The sequence below is a fragment of the Amblyraja radiata genome, chromosome 10, assembly GCF_010909765.2.
Source record: "Amblyraja radiata isolate CabotCenter1 chromosome 10, sAmbRad1.1.pri, whole genome shotgun sequence".
Taxonomy (NCBI): Eukaryota; Metazoa; Chordata; class Chondrichthyes; order Rajiformes; family Rajidae; genus Amblyraja; species Amblyraja radiata.
In genome coordinates this window covers 15,545,389-15,567,400 of record NC_045965.1, presented here as the reverse complement: position 1 = coordinate 15,567,400, position 22,012 = coordinate 15,545,389, and the positions used below count along the sequence as shown (strand labels likewise).

At 43.8% G+C, this 22,012-nt stretch overlaps 2 protein-coding genes across 4 annotated transcripts in view; one reads left to right on the top strand and one right to left on the bottom strand.

Moving 5' to 3' along the window:
• swt1 (SWT1 RNA endoribonuclease homolog) overlaps positions 1 to 13,446 on the bottom strand; it is a 101,355-nt gene extending 87,909 nt beyond the window's left edge. Inside the window, exons 1-2 of one of the 2 annotated variants that reach the window (XM_033028166.1) lie at positions 13,286 to 13,446; positions 9,903 to 10,013 (exon numbers count right to left, since the gene is read on the bottom strand). In XM_033028166.1, coding sequence (XP_032884057.1) covers positions 9,903 to 9,992 — 90 coding nt within the window. In that variant the 5' untranslated portion in view covers positions 9,993 to 10,013; positions 13,286 to 13,446. The remainder of the gene's footprint in view (positions 1 to 9,902; positions 10,014 to 13,285) is intronic. The other variant, XM_033028167.1, reaches the window with a different exon arrangement.
• A 55-nt stretch (positions 13,447 to 13,501) lies between these two features.
• trmt1l (tRNA methyltransferase 1 like) overlaps positions 13,502 to 22,012 on the top strand; it is a 53,780-nt gene continuing 45,269 nt past the window's right edge. For both annotated transcript variants that reach the window (XM_033028169.1, XM_033028168.1), the window contains exons 1-3: positions 13,502 to 13,615; positions 18,496 to 18,663; positions 19,074 to 19,136. In XM_033028169.1, the coding sequence (XP_032884060.1) occupies positions 13,555 to 13,615; positions 18,496 to 18,663; positions 19,074 to 19,136 (292 nt within the window). In that variant the 5' untranslated portion in view covers positions 13,502 to 13,554. The remainder of the gene's footprint in view (positions 13,616 to 18,495; positions 18,664 to 19,073; positions 19,137 to 22,012) is intronic.

The window sequence follows — 22,012 nt, the reverse complement described above, 5'->3', positions numbered from 1 at the left end:
AGACAAGAATTTGAATATTGTATGCAGTTCTGTCACCAGTTTCTCGTGAAGGTATACCCAAAAAAGACAAAGACCCTCTCTAGTTTTCTAGTTATCCCTGCAGCGAAGGAGGTTGAGGGACAACCATATAGAGATTTTCTAACATTATGCGACACATAGATAGGTAGATAGTCAGGATAGGGTAGTCAAAAGTAGAAATCATAGGTTTAATTTGAGAAGCAATTTGAAGGGCAAGTTTATCCACAGAGGGTAATGAATACAGTGCCCTCCATAATGTTTGGGACAAAGACCCATCATATATTTATTTGCCTCTGTACTCCACAATTTGAGATTTGTAATAGAAAAAAAAAAAAAATCACATGCGGTTAAAGTGCACATTGTCAGATCTTGATAAAGGGCATTTTTATACATTTTGGTTTCACCATGTAGAAATTACAGCAGTTTATACAAAGTCCCCCCATTTCAGGGCACCATAATGTTTGGGACACAGCAATGTCATATAAATGAAAGTAGTTATGTTTAGTATTTTGTTGCATATCTTTGCATGCAATGGCTGCTTGAAGTCTGTGATTCATGGACATCACCAGTTGCTGGGTGTCTTCTCTGGTGATGCTCTGCCAGGCCTGTATTGCAGCCATATTTAGCTTATGCTTGTTTTGGGGGCTAGTTCCCTTCAGTTTTCTTTTCAGCATATAAAAGGCATGCTCAATTGGGTTCAGATCGGATGATTGACTTGACTCAAAAATTGACTATTTTCTATCTTTGAAAAAGTCTTTCGTTGCTTTAGCAGTATGTTTGGGATCATTGTCTTGCTGTACAATGAGCCACCAACCAATGAGTTTTGAGGCATTCGTTTGAACTTGAGCAGATAGGATGTGTCTATACACTTCAGAATTCATTATGCTACATCCATCAGCAGTTGTATCATCAATGAAGATAAATGAGCCAGTACCTTGAGCAGCCATACATGCCCAGGCCATAACAACCCCACCACCATGTTACACAGATGAGATGGTATGCTTTGGATCTTGGGCAGTTCTTTCTCTCCTCCATACTTTGCTCTTGCCATCACTCTGATATAAGTTAATCTTCATCTCCTCTGTCCACAAGACCTTTTACCAGAACTGTGGTTGCTCTTTTATGTACTTCTTGGCAAACTGTAACCTGGCCATCCTATTTTTGCAGCTAGCCAGTGGTTTGCATCTTGCAGTGTAGCCTCTGTATTTCTGTTCACAAAGTCTTCTGCGGACAGTGATCATTGACAAATCCACACCTGAAGAGTGTATCTGATCTGTTGGACAGGTGTTTGGGGATTTTTCTTTATTATAGAGAGAATTCTTCTGTCATCAGCTGTGTAGGTCTTCCTTGGCCTGCCGGTCCCTTTGCGATTAGTCAGCTCACCAGTGCTCTCTTTCTTCTTAACGATGTTCCAAAATTTTGGTAAGCATAAGGTGTGGCTGGGGGGGGGGGGGGGGGGGGGGGGTGGACTAGATTAGATTAGATTAGATAGCCTTTATTGTCATTCAGACCGAAGTCTGACCGAAATTGAAGCAGTCATACATACAATACAATACAATAAAAAAACAACAATAAACACATATTAACATCCACCACAGTGAGTCCACCCAGCATCTCCTCACTGTGATGGAGGCAAAAGTCTTAGGTCTCCAGTCTCTTCCCTCCTCTTCTCCCTCTGCGCTGAGGCGATACCCCCCGGGCGATGTTACAACTGTCCCGCGGCTCAAACACCGCGGCCCGGGGTGGTCGAAGCTGCCGCCCACCAGTCCTGCTGACGCAGCCGCTGGCCCGCGGCCGAACCCCGGACTCAGGCCACCACCACCAGAACGCCGTCCCAGCCACCGGAGCACCGTTCCAGCCCCGAGCCGGATCGCCCTCACGTGAGTACCGTTACCGTCTCAGCCTCGCGCCAGGCCGCCCCGACATGGGCGCCGCTCCTCCCTCGGGCTGGGCCGCCCCGACATGGGCGCCGCTCCTCCCTCGGGCTGGGCCGCCCCGACATGGGCGCCGCTCCTCCCTCAGGCTGGGCCGCCCCGGCATGGGCGCCGCTCCTCCCTCAGGCTGGGCCGCCCCGGCATGGGCGCCGCTCCTCCCTCGGGCTGGGCCGCCCCGGCATGGGCGCCGCTCCTCCCTCGGGCTGGGCCACCCCGGCATGGGCGCCGCTCCTCCCTCGGGCTGGGCCGCCCCGACATGGGCGCCGCTCCTCCCTCGGGCTGGGCCGCCCCAACATGGGCGCCGCTCCTCCCTCGGGCTGGGCCGCCCCGGCATGGGCGCCGCTCCTCCCTCGGGCTGGGAGCGCCGACATGGGCGCCGCTCCTCCCTCGGGCTGGGAACACCGTACCTCCCCGAGCTCGGCCACTCCGACGGGAGCACCGTTCCTTCCTCGGGCCAGGCCGCCCTCCCGGGAGCGTCACAGCCCCTCACGAAAGCACTGTTCCAGCCCCGAGCCGGGCCGCCCTCACGGGAGCGAGCTCAGGGCGAGTCCTGGCGGGCTCTGCCTCCTGAGCCTCGAGGTAGCCAGCTCCATTAGGCCTCAGCGCAGACGGAGGCAGAGAAGGGGAATACGACAAAAAAGTCGCATTCCCCTGCAGGGAGAGACAGCAAGCCCCGTTTCAACCCCCCCCCCTCCAAAACACAAACTAAAAACCAAAACTAGGCTAACCAAAACGAAAATAAATAACACAAAAAACACAAAACAATCAGGACTGCCGGAGAGCCGCTGCAGCCAGAGCCGCGCCGCCACTATGTATAAATACAGCTGTAATTTCTACATGGTGAAACCAAAATGTATAAAAATGGCCTTTAATAAAATCTGACAATGTGCACTTGAACCACATGTGATGTTTTCTATTACAAATCTCAAATTGTGGAGTACAGAGGCAAAAAATAAATGATGGGTCTTTGTCCCAAACATTATGGAGGGCATTGTATGTGCAAGAGGAGGAGGTAGAAATAGGTACAATTACAACATTTGACAGAAACATGGATAGGAATGGTTCTGAAAGATAGGGGCCAAACACATGCAAATGGGACAACTATAGATAGGCATCTTGCTTAGCATGAAAGAGTTGTTTCTGTGAAATAGGACTCAATGAATCCGTAAATACAGGTTCAATTCAATAATCAATCTCACTGTCAGCATGAATTAAGAAAGTAAACACTCAGCATAATCTGTACCCCCATCCCTTACACAAATGAAAAGTATATTTTCTTTTGACAAACTCCCTAAATTGTTGGTGTTGATATGAATCCAATTTTATTGCTTAGTGAAGTGAAAGCTTCAAGGAATTTTTTTAAATAACTAAAATAAAACTTTACTTCTTGCATTGTTAGCTCTGAGATTCAAATTAAGATCTATCATTTCGATCATGGGGTTATTCAAATTACATTTATTATCACATGTACCAATTAGTACAGTGAGATTTGAGTTACAATACAGCCATACGAATAAAAAGAACACATTACATGATAGAGTTTAACATGAACATCCCCATGCAGCGGAATCAACGTTTCCCACTGTGAGGGAAGGCAATAAAGTTCAGTCATCTTCCTGTTCATTCGTGGTCGGGGCCTTTGAGCCCTCCGTCGTCGCCCCGATATTTAGGCCTTATCGCCGGGATGATCGGAACTCCGGCATCGGAACAGAAAAACACACTCAGCGGCTTGGAGTTTCCGATTCACCCGCTTCCTATGGAGACTGCGGCTCCCGAAGTCCGCAGGGCGGAGATTAAACACTGGCGAACCTTGGCAAACGATCCCAGGACTTTGCGATGTTAAAGTCAGCGCCGCCCACGGCAAGAAGCTCCGCAGACCACAGCTCCACGGTGTTAATCAACACTCCAACACTCCAGAGCTTCAACACAGGCATCGTCGTCCCGCTCCGCGATGGAATTCAGTGCTACGCCACCGCTGAAGCTCTGGCCGGTCTCCGGCAGGAAAGGCCGCGCCAATCCAGTTGGTAGGCGGCAAGGGGGGGGGGGGGGGGTGGAGGCGAACATGCGACTCGCAGAAAAGACACATCTCTGACCAGGTAATTGACTAAGAATCGGTTTCCCAATCCCCCCACCCCTCACATAAAAATCACACACATTTAGAACATACTTTTAGACATACTAAAAATAACAAAAAAGGGTGAAAAGACAAACGGCTGCTGGTGAGGCTACCACACTCGATGACGCCACCTGATGTTGATGGAAGGCAAGTGAACTCACCAAGTCAAGTAAAGAAGTACCGCTTACAGGCAGACTAATAATCTCAAGTTTTATATGAAGAGCACCGTAGAATATGATGGCACATTACCAATGTGATGAGTTCATCCAGTAGCAATCATATTCTTTTTTTTCTTCTCCTTTGTTTGAAACCAACACTCAATTATAATATTATATACACAGATAGGGTAGACAGTCAGAACCTTTTCCCCAGGGCAAAGTCTAAAGGAGATGTGCAGGGCAAGTTGTGTTTTTTTGTATCCAGAGGGTGGTGGATACCTGGAACATGCCACCAGATACAATTGTGGCATTTAAGAGACTTTTAGATAGCCACATGTATATGTAGGGAATGGAGAGGTACGGTCATGTGCAAAGAGATGAGATTCGTTTAGCTTGGCCTCATGTTCAGCAGAGACATTGTGTGTTGAAAGGCCTGTTCCTGTGCTGTACTTTTCTGTTTTATGTTCTATTTACTGAATAGTTTACTCTTGCATTGGACCTCATCTCACTTTTGTTTTTTTTTAAAAAATCAAATTTGTGAGACAGGACCTCACTTACACAATGACTATCCCTAACATGTCCGATGTTTACCCAAATTAAAGTAAATCTTTTAGAACCTTCCACAATGATTTCCCTTCAACTGATGCAAGGCATATTGGCCTATAATATCCTGCTTTGTTTCATAAACAAAGGAACAACATTACATGTTCTCCAATTTTCTGGGACCTCACCTGTGGTTCAAGAGGACACCAAGATCTCTGTCAAGACCCCAGCAATCTCCACCCCTACCTCCTTCAATGTCCTGATAGATCCCATCAGGCCCTGGAACCGATCCACCTTAATGCTTTCAGGACACCCTGGGCAATGACAATGCAGCAACAACTGGAGGCACACATGATGGATAGCTAAAACCATATTGATGTCTCTTATGGTTTCTCAGCCAAGATCAACTGAGTTCAACTCTTGCTGTATGAATGTACGAATAGTGGGGCCCTGGGAAGCAAGACCAATATAATTTATAACTTCATAAAACAGCAAGAAAGTTAACTATGAACATAGAGACCTAAATCATATCCTGCCAGGCATTTGAGTAATCAAAAAGAAGGGGACAATGCAGGAACTTTGGCGTCATGAAAAGGAACATTAAGAAGTTTCACATCTTTGAAAGTAGATAAGTTATCATGATGTTAGAAAAGGCCATCAGGAAAATTTCAGTTCTTTCAGTCAATAAGCAAGTTCGATATTTCAACTGTGCATGCCCAGGTCATAGATCATTCGCGGTAAACATTCTCACCAGCTGAGCTGCTGCGTCAAGTCAATTTTATTTGTCACATAGACATACATACATGTGCAGTGAAATGAAAGTGGCAATGCCTGCGGATTGTGCAAAAACTACAGAACAGAATCAGTATTTACGTTAGAAATTTATTTTTTATTTTTTTAAAGACACAACACAACAATAAATTAGTACAGTAAATTAGTCCCTGATGAGATAAGAGTTTACACACCTGATGGCCGATGGGAAGAAGCTCTGTCTCATCCTCTCTGTTTTCACAGCATGACAGCGGAGGCGTTTGCCTGACCGTAGCAGCTGGAAAAGTCAGTTGCTGGGGTGATAGGGGTCCCCCATAATGTTGCTGGCTCTGGATCTGCACCTCCTGGTGTATAGGTCCTGCAGGGGGCAAGTGTAGTTCCCATAGTGCGTTCGGCCAAACGCACTACTCTCTGCAGAGCATTCCTGTCCTGGGCAGAGCTTTTCCCAAACCAGATTGTGATGTTGCCAGACAATATGCTTTCTACAGCCCCAGAGTAGAAGGACTGAGGGATCCTCAGAGACTCTGAATTTCCTCAGCTGTCTGAGGTGGTAAAGGCGCTGCCTTGCCCTACTCACCAGTGCGGTAGTGTGTGTGTCCATGTCAGATCCTCTGTGATGTGGACTCCCAGGTATTTAAAGCAGCTCACCGTATCCATAGTAGTCCCATTTATCTCCAGTGGCGTGCACGTCCTTGGATGCTGTGCCCTTCTAAAGTCCACAATCAGCTCCTTAATTTTTGTGACATTCAAGAGGAGGCTGTTGTCCAGACACCAGTGCCAGATCAGCCACCTCCTCCCGGTAGGCCTTCTCATTGTTATGAGAGATCAGGCCCACACACCAAGTGCGGTGTCATTCAGGTCGCTTTGTGTTTTATTTTTTTTCACTCAGCTGAAACTACAGACCTGTGTTTCATCTGTATTTCCCAGTTTTGCTTCTTCGAGGTAAGAAAATACTGCTTTCAAAACTATTAACTAGTTGTATTTATGGTTCATTTGTACAAAACTACAATGATTTTGTTGGTTTTATTGCTTTATGCTTCGGTGTTTTATTGCTTTATGCTTCGAAACGTATAACTGTTATACCAGTGTCTCAAACTAACGGCTATGTTCAGTAGACATAATATTGCATTAATATTGCAGTTATTGGTGTGTCTGGTAAGAAATTCGGCAAACTAACTTTTACAGGTTTCTGGTATTTGGATTTGTTCACTCCTTGCGGTATAGTAATGTAACTTTATCAATGGCAGCATGTAGGACTTTGGCAGTAAGTGCGGTGTCATTCAGGTCGCTTTGTGTATTATTTTTTTAACTCAGCTGAAAATAAGCAAACTGTTGAAAGTCTCTCGCTACTGCCGTTGCAGTGTCAACCCTTGTGGATCCATCATTTACATGCCGCTGGAAATTAAATCTCGCCCCTCACACTCCGCACGAACAGCCACCCGCTACAATAGGCAGAATGGTCCTTTCTTTCATTAATCCTGCCCGCACTCTCTGATGGGGCAGGTTTCACTGACTTAACCGTGACCGGCCGCGTTTAACTAGGGCTCTGGGAACTCGGCATTTGATAGGGACAAGGAGGGTTCAAGTAGGAAGACAGGGACAATTTAGAATCCTGCAGCAGTGGCTCTGTTAATGGATTAAGTCCACAACGAGTTCAGTTCAGAAAGAACACACGCGGGTAGATCCGCGGCCATTGGTTCAGGAGATTGATCCAATTATTGACCAACAAGAGATTAAAGATACATTTATTTGTCACATGTACCAATTGGTACAGTGAAATGTGTGGTCGCCATACAAATAATAAAGAGCACAGAACACAATGGTTATTAAACACAGACATCCCCACACAGCGGGATCAAATTCCCCACTGTGAGGGAAGGCTCCAAAAATTCAGCCATCCTCCTCTGTTGTCCCCCCCGTGGTCGGAGGGGGGGGGGGCTCCCGAATGCCCAGCTGTCGCCGCTACGGGCGGCCCGATGTTCAGGTTCGCTCACTGGGGTGATGGAAGTCCGACGTCGGGACTGGAGGACATCCTCAGCGGCTTGGACATCCGAGTCCGGCACCTCCTACTGGAGTCCGTGGCTCCCGAAGTCCGCAGGCCGCGCTGGGTGGAGATGCAACGCTGGCGGCCCTCGGCAAAGGGCCCCGCGATGTTGTTCAGCGCCGGCCACGCTGAAAGCTCTCCAAATCACAGCTCGGCGATGTTGGAGCAGCGGCCAAATGCTCCAGAGCTCCAAACGACGATCCAGGTAAGACATCGCCCGCCCCACGGTGAATCCAGCGCTGCGCCGCTGCTGAAGCTCTGGTCCGGTCCCCGGCAGGAAAGGCTGCTCCAATCCAGGTGGTAGGCCGCAAGGACGCGATGGAACAGGCGGTGGAATCAGTCTGTGATAGACTCCACAGTAAGACGTGTCCACAGGAGCGGGTGTTCACTCTGATCAATAACTCGGGCACAGTGAACTTCACAATGTAAAACCATCCCAGTTTAAACCGTCCCGCAGAGCTGCCTTGCCTGAGCATTGGGACAACTCTGGGCAAGGTCCCACTGAAGACAAGAACATTCTAGTCACTAAAAAAATTACGCCTACAGGCCGGATGATTTGGTGTTAAAGGCCGGATTCAGCCCTGTGGGCCGTAGGTTGCTGACCCCTGCCTTAACGATACATTCACACCGCCTGTAGGTAAAGCATCAGCCCACATCACACTGATACCTCAGATGAAATATATTTTTACACATAAATTATGAATAAAAGTAAGAAAATATATCTAACAAGTAATATTTTCTTATTCCAGTAGCAAACACATTAAGGATTAAATGAAAATTATTAATTCTTTAACTTTTTGAATATGTCATAATTGCAGGTTAATGAACTGAACGAGAACTGGGACTGTTTAAGTAGTGTGCAAACAGCAGAACAAGAAAGGAAGCTATTGAGCTTCCAAAATTCTAAATTAATTCATTGGTAGAATAGTTTACAATTTATACAGTGCTGCGCTCGCTCCCCCCCCCCCCCCGAATGACCTTTGACATATCCCAAAATTCCTTGCGTTTATCAGAATACCGAACTCGCTTATAAACATAGTATCAAATTTGGTAATCACAACAGATGGGGACATGCCAACGTTAAAGAACTTTGTATAAAGAAAATAGAAAATTATAATCTTCCAAAACCTTCACATGGACAAATTATTGGGAGAAAAATTTCTAAGTAACAGTATTAATATTAACCTTCTCTAAAACGGCTAATCAAGAAGGATGGGATGTCAAGGCTGAATAACAATTGACATTTTTGAAGATGTATCCTTGATCCAACAAGGCAGACTGATTAGAAACATAAACCCATGGGATCCATACTTATTCACCAATTGCCTAAGCTACAAATGCTACACAGTTGGCCTAGATAATCCTGACAATTGCAGCCCCTCATTGTCTCCTCTGTCTACTTAAAGCAGTTTCCCTCCATGCCAATTATTAATGCATTTCAACATCCTTGCTCATCCAGAATTTAAAATGTAGAAATTTGACCCCAAAGATGTATTTCTTGAATTAAAATGTTGAATATATAATGCTCCATAATGCAAATTAGTTATTATTAAGAGTTCAATAATAGTTGAGAGGCCTATCCCATCGTGGCGCCGCGCTATACCCAGGCGGTAGGCTTGGCTTGCCCGCCGCAGAGCCAGGAAAGAATAAAGAACTGGTAAGGGGAACCAAAGTCATACCTGCGTGGACTACGTATGGCCTACAGTGGCACAGGGACGCCTACAACTTTTCTTGACCAGGCCGACGCTGCAAGGACAACAGGCCTTTATGGACACCTGCGCTTTAAGCAACCTGGACTTTAAAAGTGGCACCAAAACCTGGCAACTCTTGTATATTGTCTCAGTAAACTATTTCTATTCACTTTGTAATTAATCTAGGATTGAGTTTATGTACATTAATACTTTATTGAACTGCAAGTACCTCAGTACATGTGACAAGACCCATTGATGACCAATCCATTATCAAATCCATTTACTGCATTAACCAGAAAAGGCTGTCAGAGTGGACAATACCATAGCATCTGCTGATACTCCCAGTGAAATTCAAACACAAATGAAAGCAAATGCCATTCAACTTTCAGACGTTAAGATTCCATTTCAGAAAACATAGCAATAACAGTTACAAGTTGAAGTTTACAGAATATATCAAGCATTAAGGCTTAAGAAGATAAAAGTAACACAATCACATCGATGACAAAACAAACATAAATTTTGGTACAAATAAATGGTGCTAAAAAAAACTAAATTATCCTTGTGATGCATGGCAGGAAAGAGTTGATTTAAAACGATACAGGTACTTCAGAACAAAAGTATCCTTACAACATGGTTTGGACTGTGCCTTGGTGACTCTGATTTTCTAGGTGAAGATTTGTGCTTCTCCCTCTTTTTTTTTGAATGTTTTCTTGACATCTTTACTTCATTTTTGAGAATCTAAAAAAGGAAAAAATATATTTATAGCGATTCATGCCTCTGGTTCACCCATCAATTTAATTTCTCTTTTGTTACTCTACTTGTTTGTTTACCATTGCTTAATTTTATTCATAAATTATTTTCTAACATATTACTTTAATTCCCCAATCTACCTCAATCTTTGATCTTCTGCAGACCCAATAAAGCCCAATGTAAAAAACAGACTGCTGGTGAAACAGCAGCTCAGGCAGCATCTGTGGAAGGAAATAGACAAGATGCCGTTTTGGGTCGGGACCCTTCTTCAGAATCCTAATGCAATTCTGAGAAACAGTACCTCATTTCTCGACTAGATATATTACAGCTCCACCCTGATGAAAAGTCAAAGCTGTAACGTTAACTCTATTCAAAAACCAAAAACAACCAAAGAAAATACTAGAGGGCACTATATTCCTGTTAGCTTCCATCTTGTGAGATGGTCTTAATTGCCTACTCACAGACATTACTTCACAATTACATTAAACAAGAGAAGCCAGAGAAGAATCTCAGTGGATTTTCTGCAGGTTCTCACTGGGAGGATTCCACAAATTGTGGATAGCTTTAATCAAAATCAATGCTCAATGCCAACTGAAAATTAGGTCATTTATCATTGCATCATAACTTTAAAAAAGTCACAAGTAGCACCCAAAACAAACCACCAAAAATCATCTTCCCCAACATCTATAGACATGCCAACATTGAGATAGCCATGTATTCCTTCTGGCAATTTCATTCTTGCAAAATGATCCCCAGGTAAAGGCACTCCTACTGACAAGACAGACTCTCTAGAAATGGATGATGTCACAGTGGTTTACAATCAGGATTGAATGATCCTGGGAGATCGCAGCAGCTACATTGAGTCCGACAATCCTGGCACAGAAATTTGCTGTTTGCCATTCATCCTTCTGCCTCAGCTATTGAACTGCTATAGCTCAATGTCGACAACTTTCGGAGGAAGCATCAAGGATGGCAAGAACAAAGAATTGATGGTAGTGTAGTAGATGCTGTAATTGATGAGGGTAGAGCAGTAAATGTTGGCTACATGGACTTTAGTAAGGCATTTAATAAGGTTCCTCATGGCAGGTTGAACACAAGATGAAGATATATGGGATCAACGTTGACTTTATAACTGGCTTATCCACAGAAAAACAAAAGAGTAGTGGTGGAAGGGCATTATTCTGGCTGGAGATCTGTGACCAGTGGTATTCCACAGGGATCTGTGCTGAGACCTCTGTGTTTGTTATATACATAAATGACTTGGACAAAAATGAATAAGAAAGAACTGCAGATGCTGGAAAAATCAAAGGTAGACAAAAGTGCTGGAGAAACTCAGCGGGTGAGGTAGCATCTATGGAGCGAAGGAATAGGCGACGTTTGAGGTCGAGATCCTTCTTCAAACAAAAAAGTAGATGAGTTGTCAGCAAGTTTACAGACGACACAAAAATTGGTAGAGTTAGACGTTGTAGGAAGCTGTCAAACGATGCAATAGGAGATAGATCAGTTACTGAAATTTGTGGAGAAATCAAAGATGCCATTTAATCCTGGCAAGTGTGAGCACTTTGGGAGGTTGACAGCAAGGGGAATGTATACATACAATTGATGGCAGGATCCTTAACCACATTAATGTACAGAGGGATGTTGGGGTCCAAGTCCATTACTCCCTGAGTGTGACAACACAAGTTCATAGAGCGGTAAAGAAAGCACCCTCATTAATCAGAGCATTGCATACGAGTCAGGCAGTCACATTGTAGCTTTATAAACCTTTGGTGAAGACTCATTTGGAGCATTGTGTGCAGTAGTCACATTAGAGAAAGGACATAAAGGCTTTGAAGAGGGTGCAAAGGTACATCCTTTATCAGAATGCTGCCTTGATTAGAGAGTATTGGCTGTAAGGCAAGATTGGAAAAACTTGGATAGTTCATATTGAAGGTCTACACTCAGTTTACAGAGGCCTGGCAGAAGTTTATAACATAAAAGGCATAGATAGATACGGTAAACAATCAAAATCTTTTCTTCAGGATGGAAATGTCAAAGTCTATTGGGCATAGCTTTACTGCAAAAGGGGGCAAGTTTAAAGATACGTTCCAGGCATGTTCAAGACCCCCTCCATTTCAGGTACAACCCATCCCTCTTGTAAAAGTCTTCTCTGCCACAGAAGAGATTCCAAAACCTGAATTCCCACACCAACTCCGCAGCCACACATTCATCTATACTATCCACCTATTTCTACCTTCATTAGCACATATCCCCGAGTCTCGACTTTTTAACTTTTTTGCCTAACTCTTTGATTCATTCTCCAGGACCTCACGCCTTTCCTACTAACGTCATTTGTACCAACGTGCTCAACATCAAAGATCCTAGAGGAGCTAGTATCTTTGAACAACATTTGGCTGCTCAGCCTCCCCCTTGAAAATATTTTGCAGCCACTCCAAGACTATCAGGGAGACAATATGCCATCCTGGAGTCCCGTTTGCACCCACAGAATCTCCTGTCTGCCCCCCCCCCCCGACTTTTGAGTCTTCGATAACAGTGGCACAATAGACTGACTTTTAAATGTTAATAGGATGTGTTGGCAAGAAATTAAATGATACAATTTATAAAAACAAAATCATATAACGAACATACGACATATGAACTTTTGACATATGAAGTCTGAAAGTGTAACCATCATACACAACACTGGCGGTCAATGCCAGTGTGTGGGGTCTCGTGTACAGTTTACAAGGCGATCGCCTCTGACGGTTCCTCAGCTTTTTTCAATTCTAAAATTAGTTCCAAAAAGTTGGAAGTATTCAAGCTGTCAATTTGGCTGTCGCATAAAACTCTGATGTCGGTCAGAGGTTAATTCTACTTCCATTTTCAAGTCCTGTCTAATCATCTGGGTGTTAAATTCCAGCATTTTCCGTCCTTCGAAGACAGACACAAAAAGCTGGAGGAACTCAGCGGGACGGGCAGCATCTCTGGAGAGAAGGAATGGGTGACGTTTCGGGTCCAAACTCTTCTTCAGACGAACACTTCTCTCTGCCGCCTGTGCCGCTGAGTTACTCCAGCATTTTTGTGTCTTATCTTCGGTGTAAACCAACATCCGCAGCTCCTTCCTCCACATTTTCCGTCATTCGCGGGGATCGCCTTCACCTCCTCGCCGGCACCGGGATGGCGTCGGATATGATCCGGCAACGCAGGCCCACGACCAAGACCAAACCGACCTCTGCTGTTTGCTCCACTTAAGAAACGACCACTCCCGTTTTAATACTTACCACAAATAAATCACAAGTGGGCCGCTCACTTCAACTTGGCCAACGCGACTATGCCGTGTATTGACGTCCACAATCACACTTTTATTCGTCTGCGAAAGAGTAGGCTTCGGCCGCGCCAGGCATTGTGGGGGATGTAGTCCCCGTCAATCTCGCTCTCTCCTGCAGTGGAAATCACACGGACTACAATTCCCACAGTCCCTTGCGAAGCAGGCGCAGCAGGGACGGCATTGACTGTTTACTGTAATTCATCGAACGTCACCGTTGGTAACATGGCGGAGCAGCGAGCGGAGGAGCTGCACCAGGAGGACACTGCCTCAAACAGAAACATAAGTAAGAGGCTTGAAGACTTCTTTGTTACATTTCATATCTGGGTGTCACCTTTTTTTTTTCAGGGGAATAACTAGCCGGCATTTTTCTTTGTCTCTTCATAACATTTACATCTTCATATTGATGTGATGGAGTTAGTCTGAAGGTCCGACCGCAGAGCTCCGTCTGAGGGCCTGATCCTGGTGACGGAGCCGGCAGGCAGTTGTGGACTTGGCTCTCCGAGAGCTGAGCACCAGAGTTCCAAGACAGGGGGTGCAGGTGGTGCAGATACTTGTTAAAATTAGCAAATGTTCCTTGCGGTTACATTTCAACAATCAAATTATTTAAACCTTTACATGATGATCGAAATTGTTTATGTTAAATTGAAGGTAAAACATCAGTTTTGTTACTGCATGACATATTTCTGTAACGCGGTTGTAGGATACTCACAATTAATTAAATTCGAACTGAATATCGAGCAGAACGTATTAAGAGCGACAGAGATGGTCTATTTATTATCTCTTATCAAGTCTAATTTCATCCCCCTGCTCCCATGACTCTTTTTGTTTGTCTTCCCCCCCCGCTCCATCATCTACCATCCTCTTCTAGTGCATTTTCTGTGTCCACCCACTGTATTATCAATAGGAAGAGCATCTCCTGAAGCATTAGTCTCACTGCTCATATAGTATCTGTGGATTCCCAAAGATCCAATGAAGTATGTAGCATAGGGCTCAGATTCACAGAGTTTTTTTTTTGGAGAGTGCTAAACTTGGGGTTTGTTGAAATTGAGGATTATGCTGTTCTAATTCAGCCCTAAGTGGGAAAGGGAGTGGAAAAAAAGCAAGCAGGTGCTTGGTAGATTATGATCAGCATGTACGAAAATGTAGGTTGGTTGACACATGGTCAGTGGTTATTAATTCCATTTACTTCTACTGAGTTAGTTAATCTAATCAATAAAACACGGCAAGGCACTTCAGAACCATGTCTGTGCATTTGGGAATTCTTGTCTGCTTACTGTATCTTGGACAATCACTGCATGATATTTTATCAGTCAGATGGACTTGAGGTCGAGGTTTGAATTTGCACAACAGCTGATGTCACATAGCTGAGTGCTTCATAGATTGCATGCGTTGGGGTCCATCACCATGCAGTTTAAGAGAGTGTAGCTGCTCTAGTTAACTAGAGTGGCATGAAAGAGCAGGCATGTTACTCAGGAGATCTCGCTCTCCCTCCCCCACTCGCCCAGCCCAAATCAACATGCTCTTTATCCAATATGCAGTTATGAATATTGATGGACAAGTGAGTTCCCTGGGATTGCAACCAAAACAAAATCCATAACACCAAGGCTGGCAACTGTACAGGGAGGATAAGGAAAGACTGAAATAGAAGATAATAAGTGAATAGTGCAATAATTATAGGGGATCATGGGAATTCCATAGGTGGGGCAGCATTCTGATGTATCTGCATTTTGCAGACATGATTCCAGGATTGTGTGTTTCGACAATAATCAAAGGTATCACTGAGCAATTGCAGAATATTTTGGAAGGGGGAACCAGCCAGACTTTATGGTCCTTTATCAGTACCAATAACGGGTGGAAAATCTGCATTCCTGTAGATTTTCAGAAATGTAATAAGAGATTAAGAAATAGGGTCTCAGAGATGATAATCTCAATTTCTTTTGGCTCCCTGTGCCAGTGGTTATAGAAAGGGGAATGGTGCCGATGAGTGGTGTAGAAGAACAGCTTTGGACACTTAGGCTATTTGGACCAGTTCTGGGGAAGGTGGGATCTTTATAGGCCAGAAAGGTTGCATTTCAGCAAGACAAGGACCAACACTTTCGAGAGGTTTTAAAGCCTGGCAAGGTCATGGTAAGATGAGCATTATTTAGAAGAGAGAAAAGTAGTGCTGGAAGTGGGAAGCAGAAATTTAGTGAGAAAATATGGAAGGCAGAGCAAAGAAAGGTTGGAAAATTAGGTTTAGTTGGCTGTGCTTAATGTACATACAGTATGAGAGATGAGCTGGTCACCCCACAGTGCCCTCCATAATGTTAGGGACAAAGATCCTTCTTTTATTTATTTCCCTCTGTACTCCACAATTTGAGATTTGTCATAAAAAAAGTCACATGTGGTTAAAGTGCACATTGTCAGATTTTAATAAAGGCCATTTTTATACATTTTGGTTTCACCATGTAGAAATTACAGACATCGTCCCCCCATTTCAGGGCACCATAATGTTTGGGACAAATGGATTCACAGGTGTTTGTAATTGCTCAGGTGCGTTTAATTGCCCCCTTAATGCAGGTGTAAGAGCGCTCTCGGCATCTAGTATTTCCTCCAGCCTTTCCATCACCTTTGGAAACTTTTATTGCTGTTTATCAACATGAGGACCGGTTGTGCCAATGAAAGTCAACAAAGCCATTATGAGACTGAGAAAGATGAATAAAACTGTTAAAGACATCAGCCAAACCTTAGGCTTACCAAAATGTTGGAACATCATTAAGAAGAAAGAGAGCACTGGTGAGCTGACTAATCGCAAAGGGACTGGCAGGCCAAGGAAAACCTCCACAGCTGGTGACAGAAGAATTCTCTCTATAATAAAGAAAACACCTGTCCGACAGATCAGAAACACCCTTCAGGTGTGGATTTGTCAATGACCACTGTCTGCAGAAGACTTCATGAACAGAAATACAGAGGCTACACTGCAAGATGCAAACCACTGGTTAGCCGCAAAAATAGGATGGCCAGGTTACAATTTGCCAAGTACTTAAAAGAGCAACCACAGTTCTGGAAAAAAGCTTTTGTGGACAGATGAGAAGGAGTGATGGCAAGAGCAAAGTTCGGAGGAGAGAAGGAATTGCCCAAGATCCAAAGCATACCACCTCATAGTGAAACACGTTGATGGGGGTGTAATGGCCTGGGCATGTATGGCTGCTGAAGGTACTGGCTCACTGATGATACAACTGCTGATGGTAGTAGCATAATTAATTCTGAAGTGTATACACATCCTATCTGCTCAAGTTCAAACAAATGCCTCAAAACCCATTGGCCGGCAGTTCATTCTACAGCAAGACAATATCCCAAACATACTGCTAAAGCAACAAAGGAGTTTTTCAAAGCAAAAGAATGGTAAATTCTTGAGTGGCCAAGTCAATCACCCGATATGAACCCAATTGAGCATGTCTTTTATATGCGGAAGAGAAAGCTGAAGTGGACTAGCCCCCAAAACAAGCATAAGCCTAAGATGACTGAAATACAGGCCTGGAAGAGCATCACCAGAGAAGACACCCAGCTACTGGTGATGTCCATGAATCACAGACTTCAATCAGTCATTGCATGCAAAGGATATGCAACAAAATACTAACATGACTACTTTCATTTACATGACATTGCTGTGTCCCAAACATTATGGTGCCCAGAAATGGGGGGACTATGTATAAACACTGCTGTAATGTATAAAAATGGCCTTTATTAAAATCTGATAATGTGCGCTTTAACCATATGTGATTTTTTTTCTATTACATATCTCAAATTGTGGAGTACAGGGGCAAATAAATAAATGACGGGTCTTTGTCCCAAACATAGCTGAAGAAAGATTAAATACCTACCAGACTGACAAAAAACAGCAAGCAGATTGTTGGAAGAACTCAGCGGATCAGATGACATCTGTGGAAGGAAATGGACAGACAACGCTTTGGGTCGGGACCCTTCTTCAATATTGAACCATGTGCCCAATGATTTGGAGAATCTCCATGATTCAGAGAGGGATTGAAATGGAAACTAGAGAGAAACAGAGCAGATAACATGGACATACAGACAGAAAGAGACTAAAATTAAAAGGTGAAAGGGACCAATGTACAAACTATTGGGGGAAGAGTAAGCGATAAGCGAAATAAAGATGCATGTGCATTTTATATTAATCTTTCCATGACCAGTACCATAGACCATTTGTGGTATCGATACTCAATAAAAAAATAACTCTATTGGAGAATGCTTTGTAATCAGCCAGAAGATAATATATTTATTTTATCAATATTAATATTTTTAAAATATCTTAATTGATTCTTTTTAATGTATACTATATTTTCAGCCCACTAAAAATACAATTTATTTTTGGACTATCATTTAGAATGATCTGATAATTTGAATTCAACAAAGTGAGTACTTAAAATATGATCTGGTAATTAAGTGAAGTTGATTGTACATAAATGATTCTGTTGGTTTTGATGAGTAAACAGCCCTGCATCTGATCCTAGGAAGCAACGCAGAAAGCAGAGGTAAGATCATGATACAAGTGTACACCGTGGTTTAAGATTTTCAAGAATAAATAATGTTTTTCTCTGAAGTTATGGGGCAGGAGCTATGGCTTGAGGGCACTTGGATCACAGCAGATTGAGTTGTGATATATTGAGAGGAGGACATGTGAGTGTAACATTAGGAATGTGCAAGTGCCTCATGGGCATGTCAGTTTGTGTGAAGAAGCTATGAGAAGGCATGACTAGGTTTGTGATTTACGATTAAATCCTTTGATTTTTTATTTTGAATGTGCCCAGTGAGGAGATGTGAATCTGTTGAAGTAAGTGAACTGTTGGAAAACGGGCCTGTTGTAGTTGTGCGGGTTAGAGTAGTTTGAGATAAGCCATTTCACATGTTTTGGCCTGAAGGTAATTTGTTTTTTTCACATAGCTAGTTTTTATAAGAACTAATTTATTGTGATAATAAAACCATAAAGTTTTGTGATAATACTGTATTGAAGCCACAATATTAATCCACTAATCACATTCAGAAGTGAACATTAAGGATTTCTGCATTTCTTTTTTGGGAAGGGAGAATATTTCCTTTTTCTTTAAAAATACTTCAAAACTGGTTTTCTGCTGGCCATCACTTTTTTTCCAACATTTATTTTAGCTTTCAGTTTTGGGAATGACAATGTTCAGGATGTTGGAAGTGTCACACCTGACGTGCACTCTGAGGCCGAATCCGCTGAACCAAACTTCAGTACCGCAACCACTACTGATGTACAACATGAAAACTTGTCTGAAACAATGGATCCAACCTCAACATCTGGAACAGCAGGTATGTCTAGAGGGAAGAAAGTAAAACGTCTCTGAAAAAATAACTATGTTACTCAGTTAATATGAGAGCTCGAAGAGACCTTGGCACAATCCATTCCTTCCGACCTCTCTGGTGATTTCCTGCCTCGCCTGTTTCCACAATAGTCTACTGCTCCTCAGGATAGTTCCTTTCTCCATCCTCATGCATTTACTTTCACTGCCTACCCCACTGCTCATCATTGACTGTAAAAGAGTATCATTACACTCTCAGCAACAAAATGTGCTTGCGTAGATTTGCTCTATGACAAATGACGCATATTGATTATTTTACTAAGTAATACATTGTTTTAATATCATTGGGGAATGTGTTTTATTTTAATTTTTAATGTTATTTGCAGAGCACTGAAATATCTCATCTTTTTTCCTTACCAGAAAGGCACATTTCCATCCAACAGTCTCTGGCAGACTTGAAGAATCTTATAGATATTGAAGGCGGTAAGTGCTAGGCTAAACATTAAAAATAATTTGGAGAAAATGTCAGCTTAAAGGGCCGGTCCCATTAAGGTGATTTTCAGGCGATAAATTCACACTCACTCACTCACTCTTCACCAGTCCGTTATGCAGGTGGGGGAAAGGGCAAGCGAGGGGAGAGCTGTCTGTGTGAAATTCACACAGTGCAAAGCCAATGTGATACAGACACACTCCGCGATGAACAGGAAGGTTGGCGCTGTAATTAAGATGGTCAAAGCACAGTGTACGGGAAGGGTCACGTAAGTCCTTTTAAAGAGGGGGGGGTGAAAGGGTGAGAAGTGGGGGGAAGGAGTGGAGACAACTTTTAAGAAGCCCGAGATACACGGCTGTGAAGCTCGGCGGACAGGTTCTGAAAACTACTGCTTACGTTTTTGTTTCCCCAATGACCCAATTACATTCACCGGTCAGCACCAGCTACAACCTATGAGAACTTTCGACCTCCTGGCAACCCACTAGGACCTCCTGGCAACCCACCTACGGCACGAGAATCCTCGCTACTCTCCATGGCGGCTTCATTCTGGTCGCCGCTAATTTTTCAACGTGGGAAAAATGGGGCTGTGACTAGTTCCCAGAATACGGGAACTCCTCACGACCATGAAGGCGACTCCGCGGCAACTACCTGCGAACATGTGGCTACTATGTGGTGACCGCAAAGTCTCCAGTCTGAAGAAGGGTCTCGACCCAAAACGTCACTTATTCCTTCGCTTCATAAATGCTGCCTCACCCGCTGAGTTTCTCCAGCATTTTTGTGTACCTTCGCATAGTCTCCAGCAGTCACCTAAAAAGTCGCCTAAGTGGGACAGACCCATTAGTAAATAAGGTAAATGGAGAAAATGACCAATTTTTGAGCCTGCTATTCAATTCTTTTTCTTAATTACTTATGTGGCAAAACTCCAGCAAGATTTAACTTAGTGCATCCTTTAAAATTATGGTGTGTTATCGAGAGCACAGTACTTTAGAAATGCTCAACGAGTCATCAAAAATTCTTAAAGCTGCTTACTTTTTAAAGCTTTTTTGCTTATTTGTTGGTGCTGCCAGTTTTACTCTTTCTCCTTTATTTTATATCTAACTACTTCATATCTAACTAAAAAGAGGAAGTGAGAAACACTAATCCATTCTCTACTGTTTGCCAATACATGAGGATTTGCTTCAATTAGAATGCATATTGTGAACAGCATTTATTAGTTATCTCCAGTTGCGCTCAAATTTGGCAATGGTTCACTTTAAAGTACTGGGATCTGTGATGCAGATACATCAACAGCAGGGAATTCATAAGATTTTTGATCCACCATGATTTTATAAACGGGAGATAAGTGTTCAAAGCATGTTAGTTGGAAAGTAATTGGAGCCGAAAGTATTCTTGCATTTCAGCTAGCCATAACTGTTTCCAAGGGTGTAAAGGGCCTGCGTCATATCAGTGTCGTCAAAAGATTTTGAACATTTCAAAATCCAGCGGTGACAAAAAAATGTTGCGACACCACGCGTCATACGTCATCATGCCGCATCACACCGCAAATTTTTTGGTGACCTGATACGTCAGTCAGTGATGCCGGCAGTCGCCGAAAAAATCGCCGTGGGACAGGCCCTTAAATTTGGGAGCCTTGGTGAATTTTAAGAGCTATAATGAAAACTCTCCCCAGTATCCAAGTGTTTCCAAGCCAGATGAAGTGTATTAAGGAACTGCAGATGCTGGTTTAAACCAAAGATAGACACAAAATGCTGGTAAACAAAACTACTGGAGAAACTCAGCGGGTGAGGCAGCATCTACGGAGCAAAGGAAATGGGCAACGTTTCGGGTCGAGACCCTTCTTCAGACTGATGTGAGGGTGGGTGGGGCAGGAAGAAGAAAGGAAGAAACTGAGACAATGGGCTGCGGGAGAGCGGGGAAGGGGAGGAGAAAGCAAGGACTACCTGAAATTAGAGAAGTCAATGCCCATACCACTAGGGTATAAACTGCCCAAGTGAAATATGAGGTGCTGCTCCACCAACTTACGGTGGGCCTCACTCTGGCCATGGAGGAGGCCCAGGACAGAAAGGTCGGATTCGGAATGGGAGGGGGAGTTTAAGTGCTGAGCCACCGGGAGATCAGGTTGGTTATTGCGAACCGAGCGGAGGTGATGGGCGAAGCGATCGCCAAGCCTACGTTTGGTCTCACCGATGTAGAGCAGCTGACGCCTAGAGCAGCGGATGCAATACATGAGGTTGGAGGAGGTACAGGTGAGCCTCTGCCGAACCTGGAAAGACTGCTTGGGTCCTTGAATGGAGTCGAGGGGAGAGATAAAGCGACAAGTGTAGCTTTCCTGCTGAGTTTCTCCAGCATTTGTGTCTATCTTCAATTTTCCAGCATCTGCAGTTCCTTCTTAAACACAAAATGCTGGAGTTACTCAGCGGGAAAGGCAGCATCTCTGGAGGGAAGGAAGGGTGACGTTTCGAGACTGAAGAAGGGTCTTGTAAAGGTATTCTAGACGTGGTCCTTAGTCCTTCACTAAGTCTTTATTAAGACACTACATCCACACGTCCCAGCACTGACCACAGCTGGTCTACACACGTACTGGAACCAAGAGAGGGAGGGTGCATGCAGATACTACAGTTATACTACCTAAGGTGGGAGTGTCAAATGGTAATGAGGTAGCTACATATTTGGTTGCATGCATAACCACCTACATCCTTTCCCGTAGAATAAACAGCAGCAGGGTAATTATACAAGCCTGCAACATAGTAACAGTATCAATTAATCAAACAGCACAATATTAAGCAAAGTCGCCATACCGATCAGGGGGCCGGACAACTCTACCTGAGCGGGTCCGTACAGCACCCTCAACCTCACTCCCCTCCCCCAA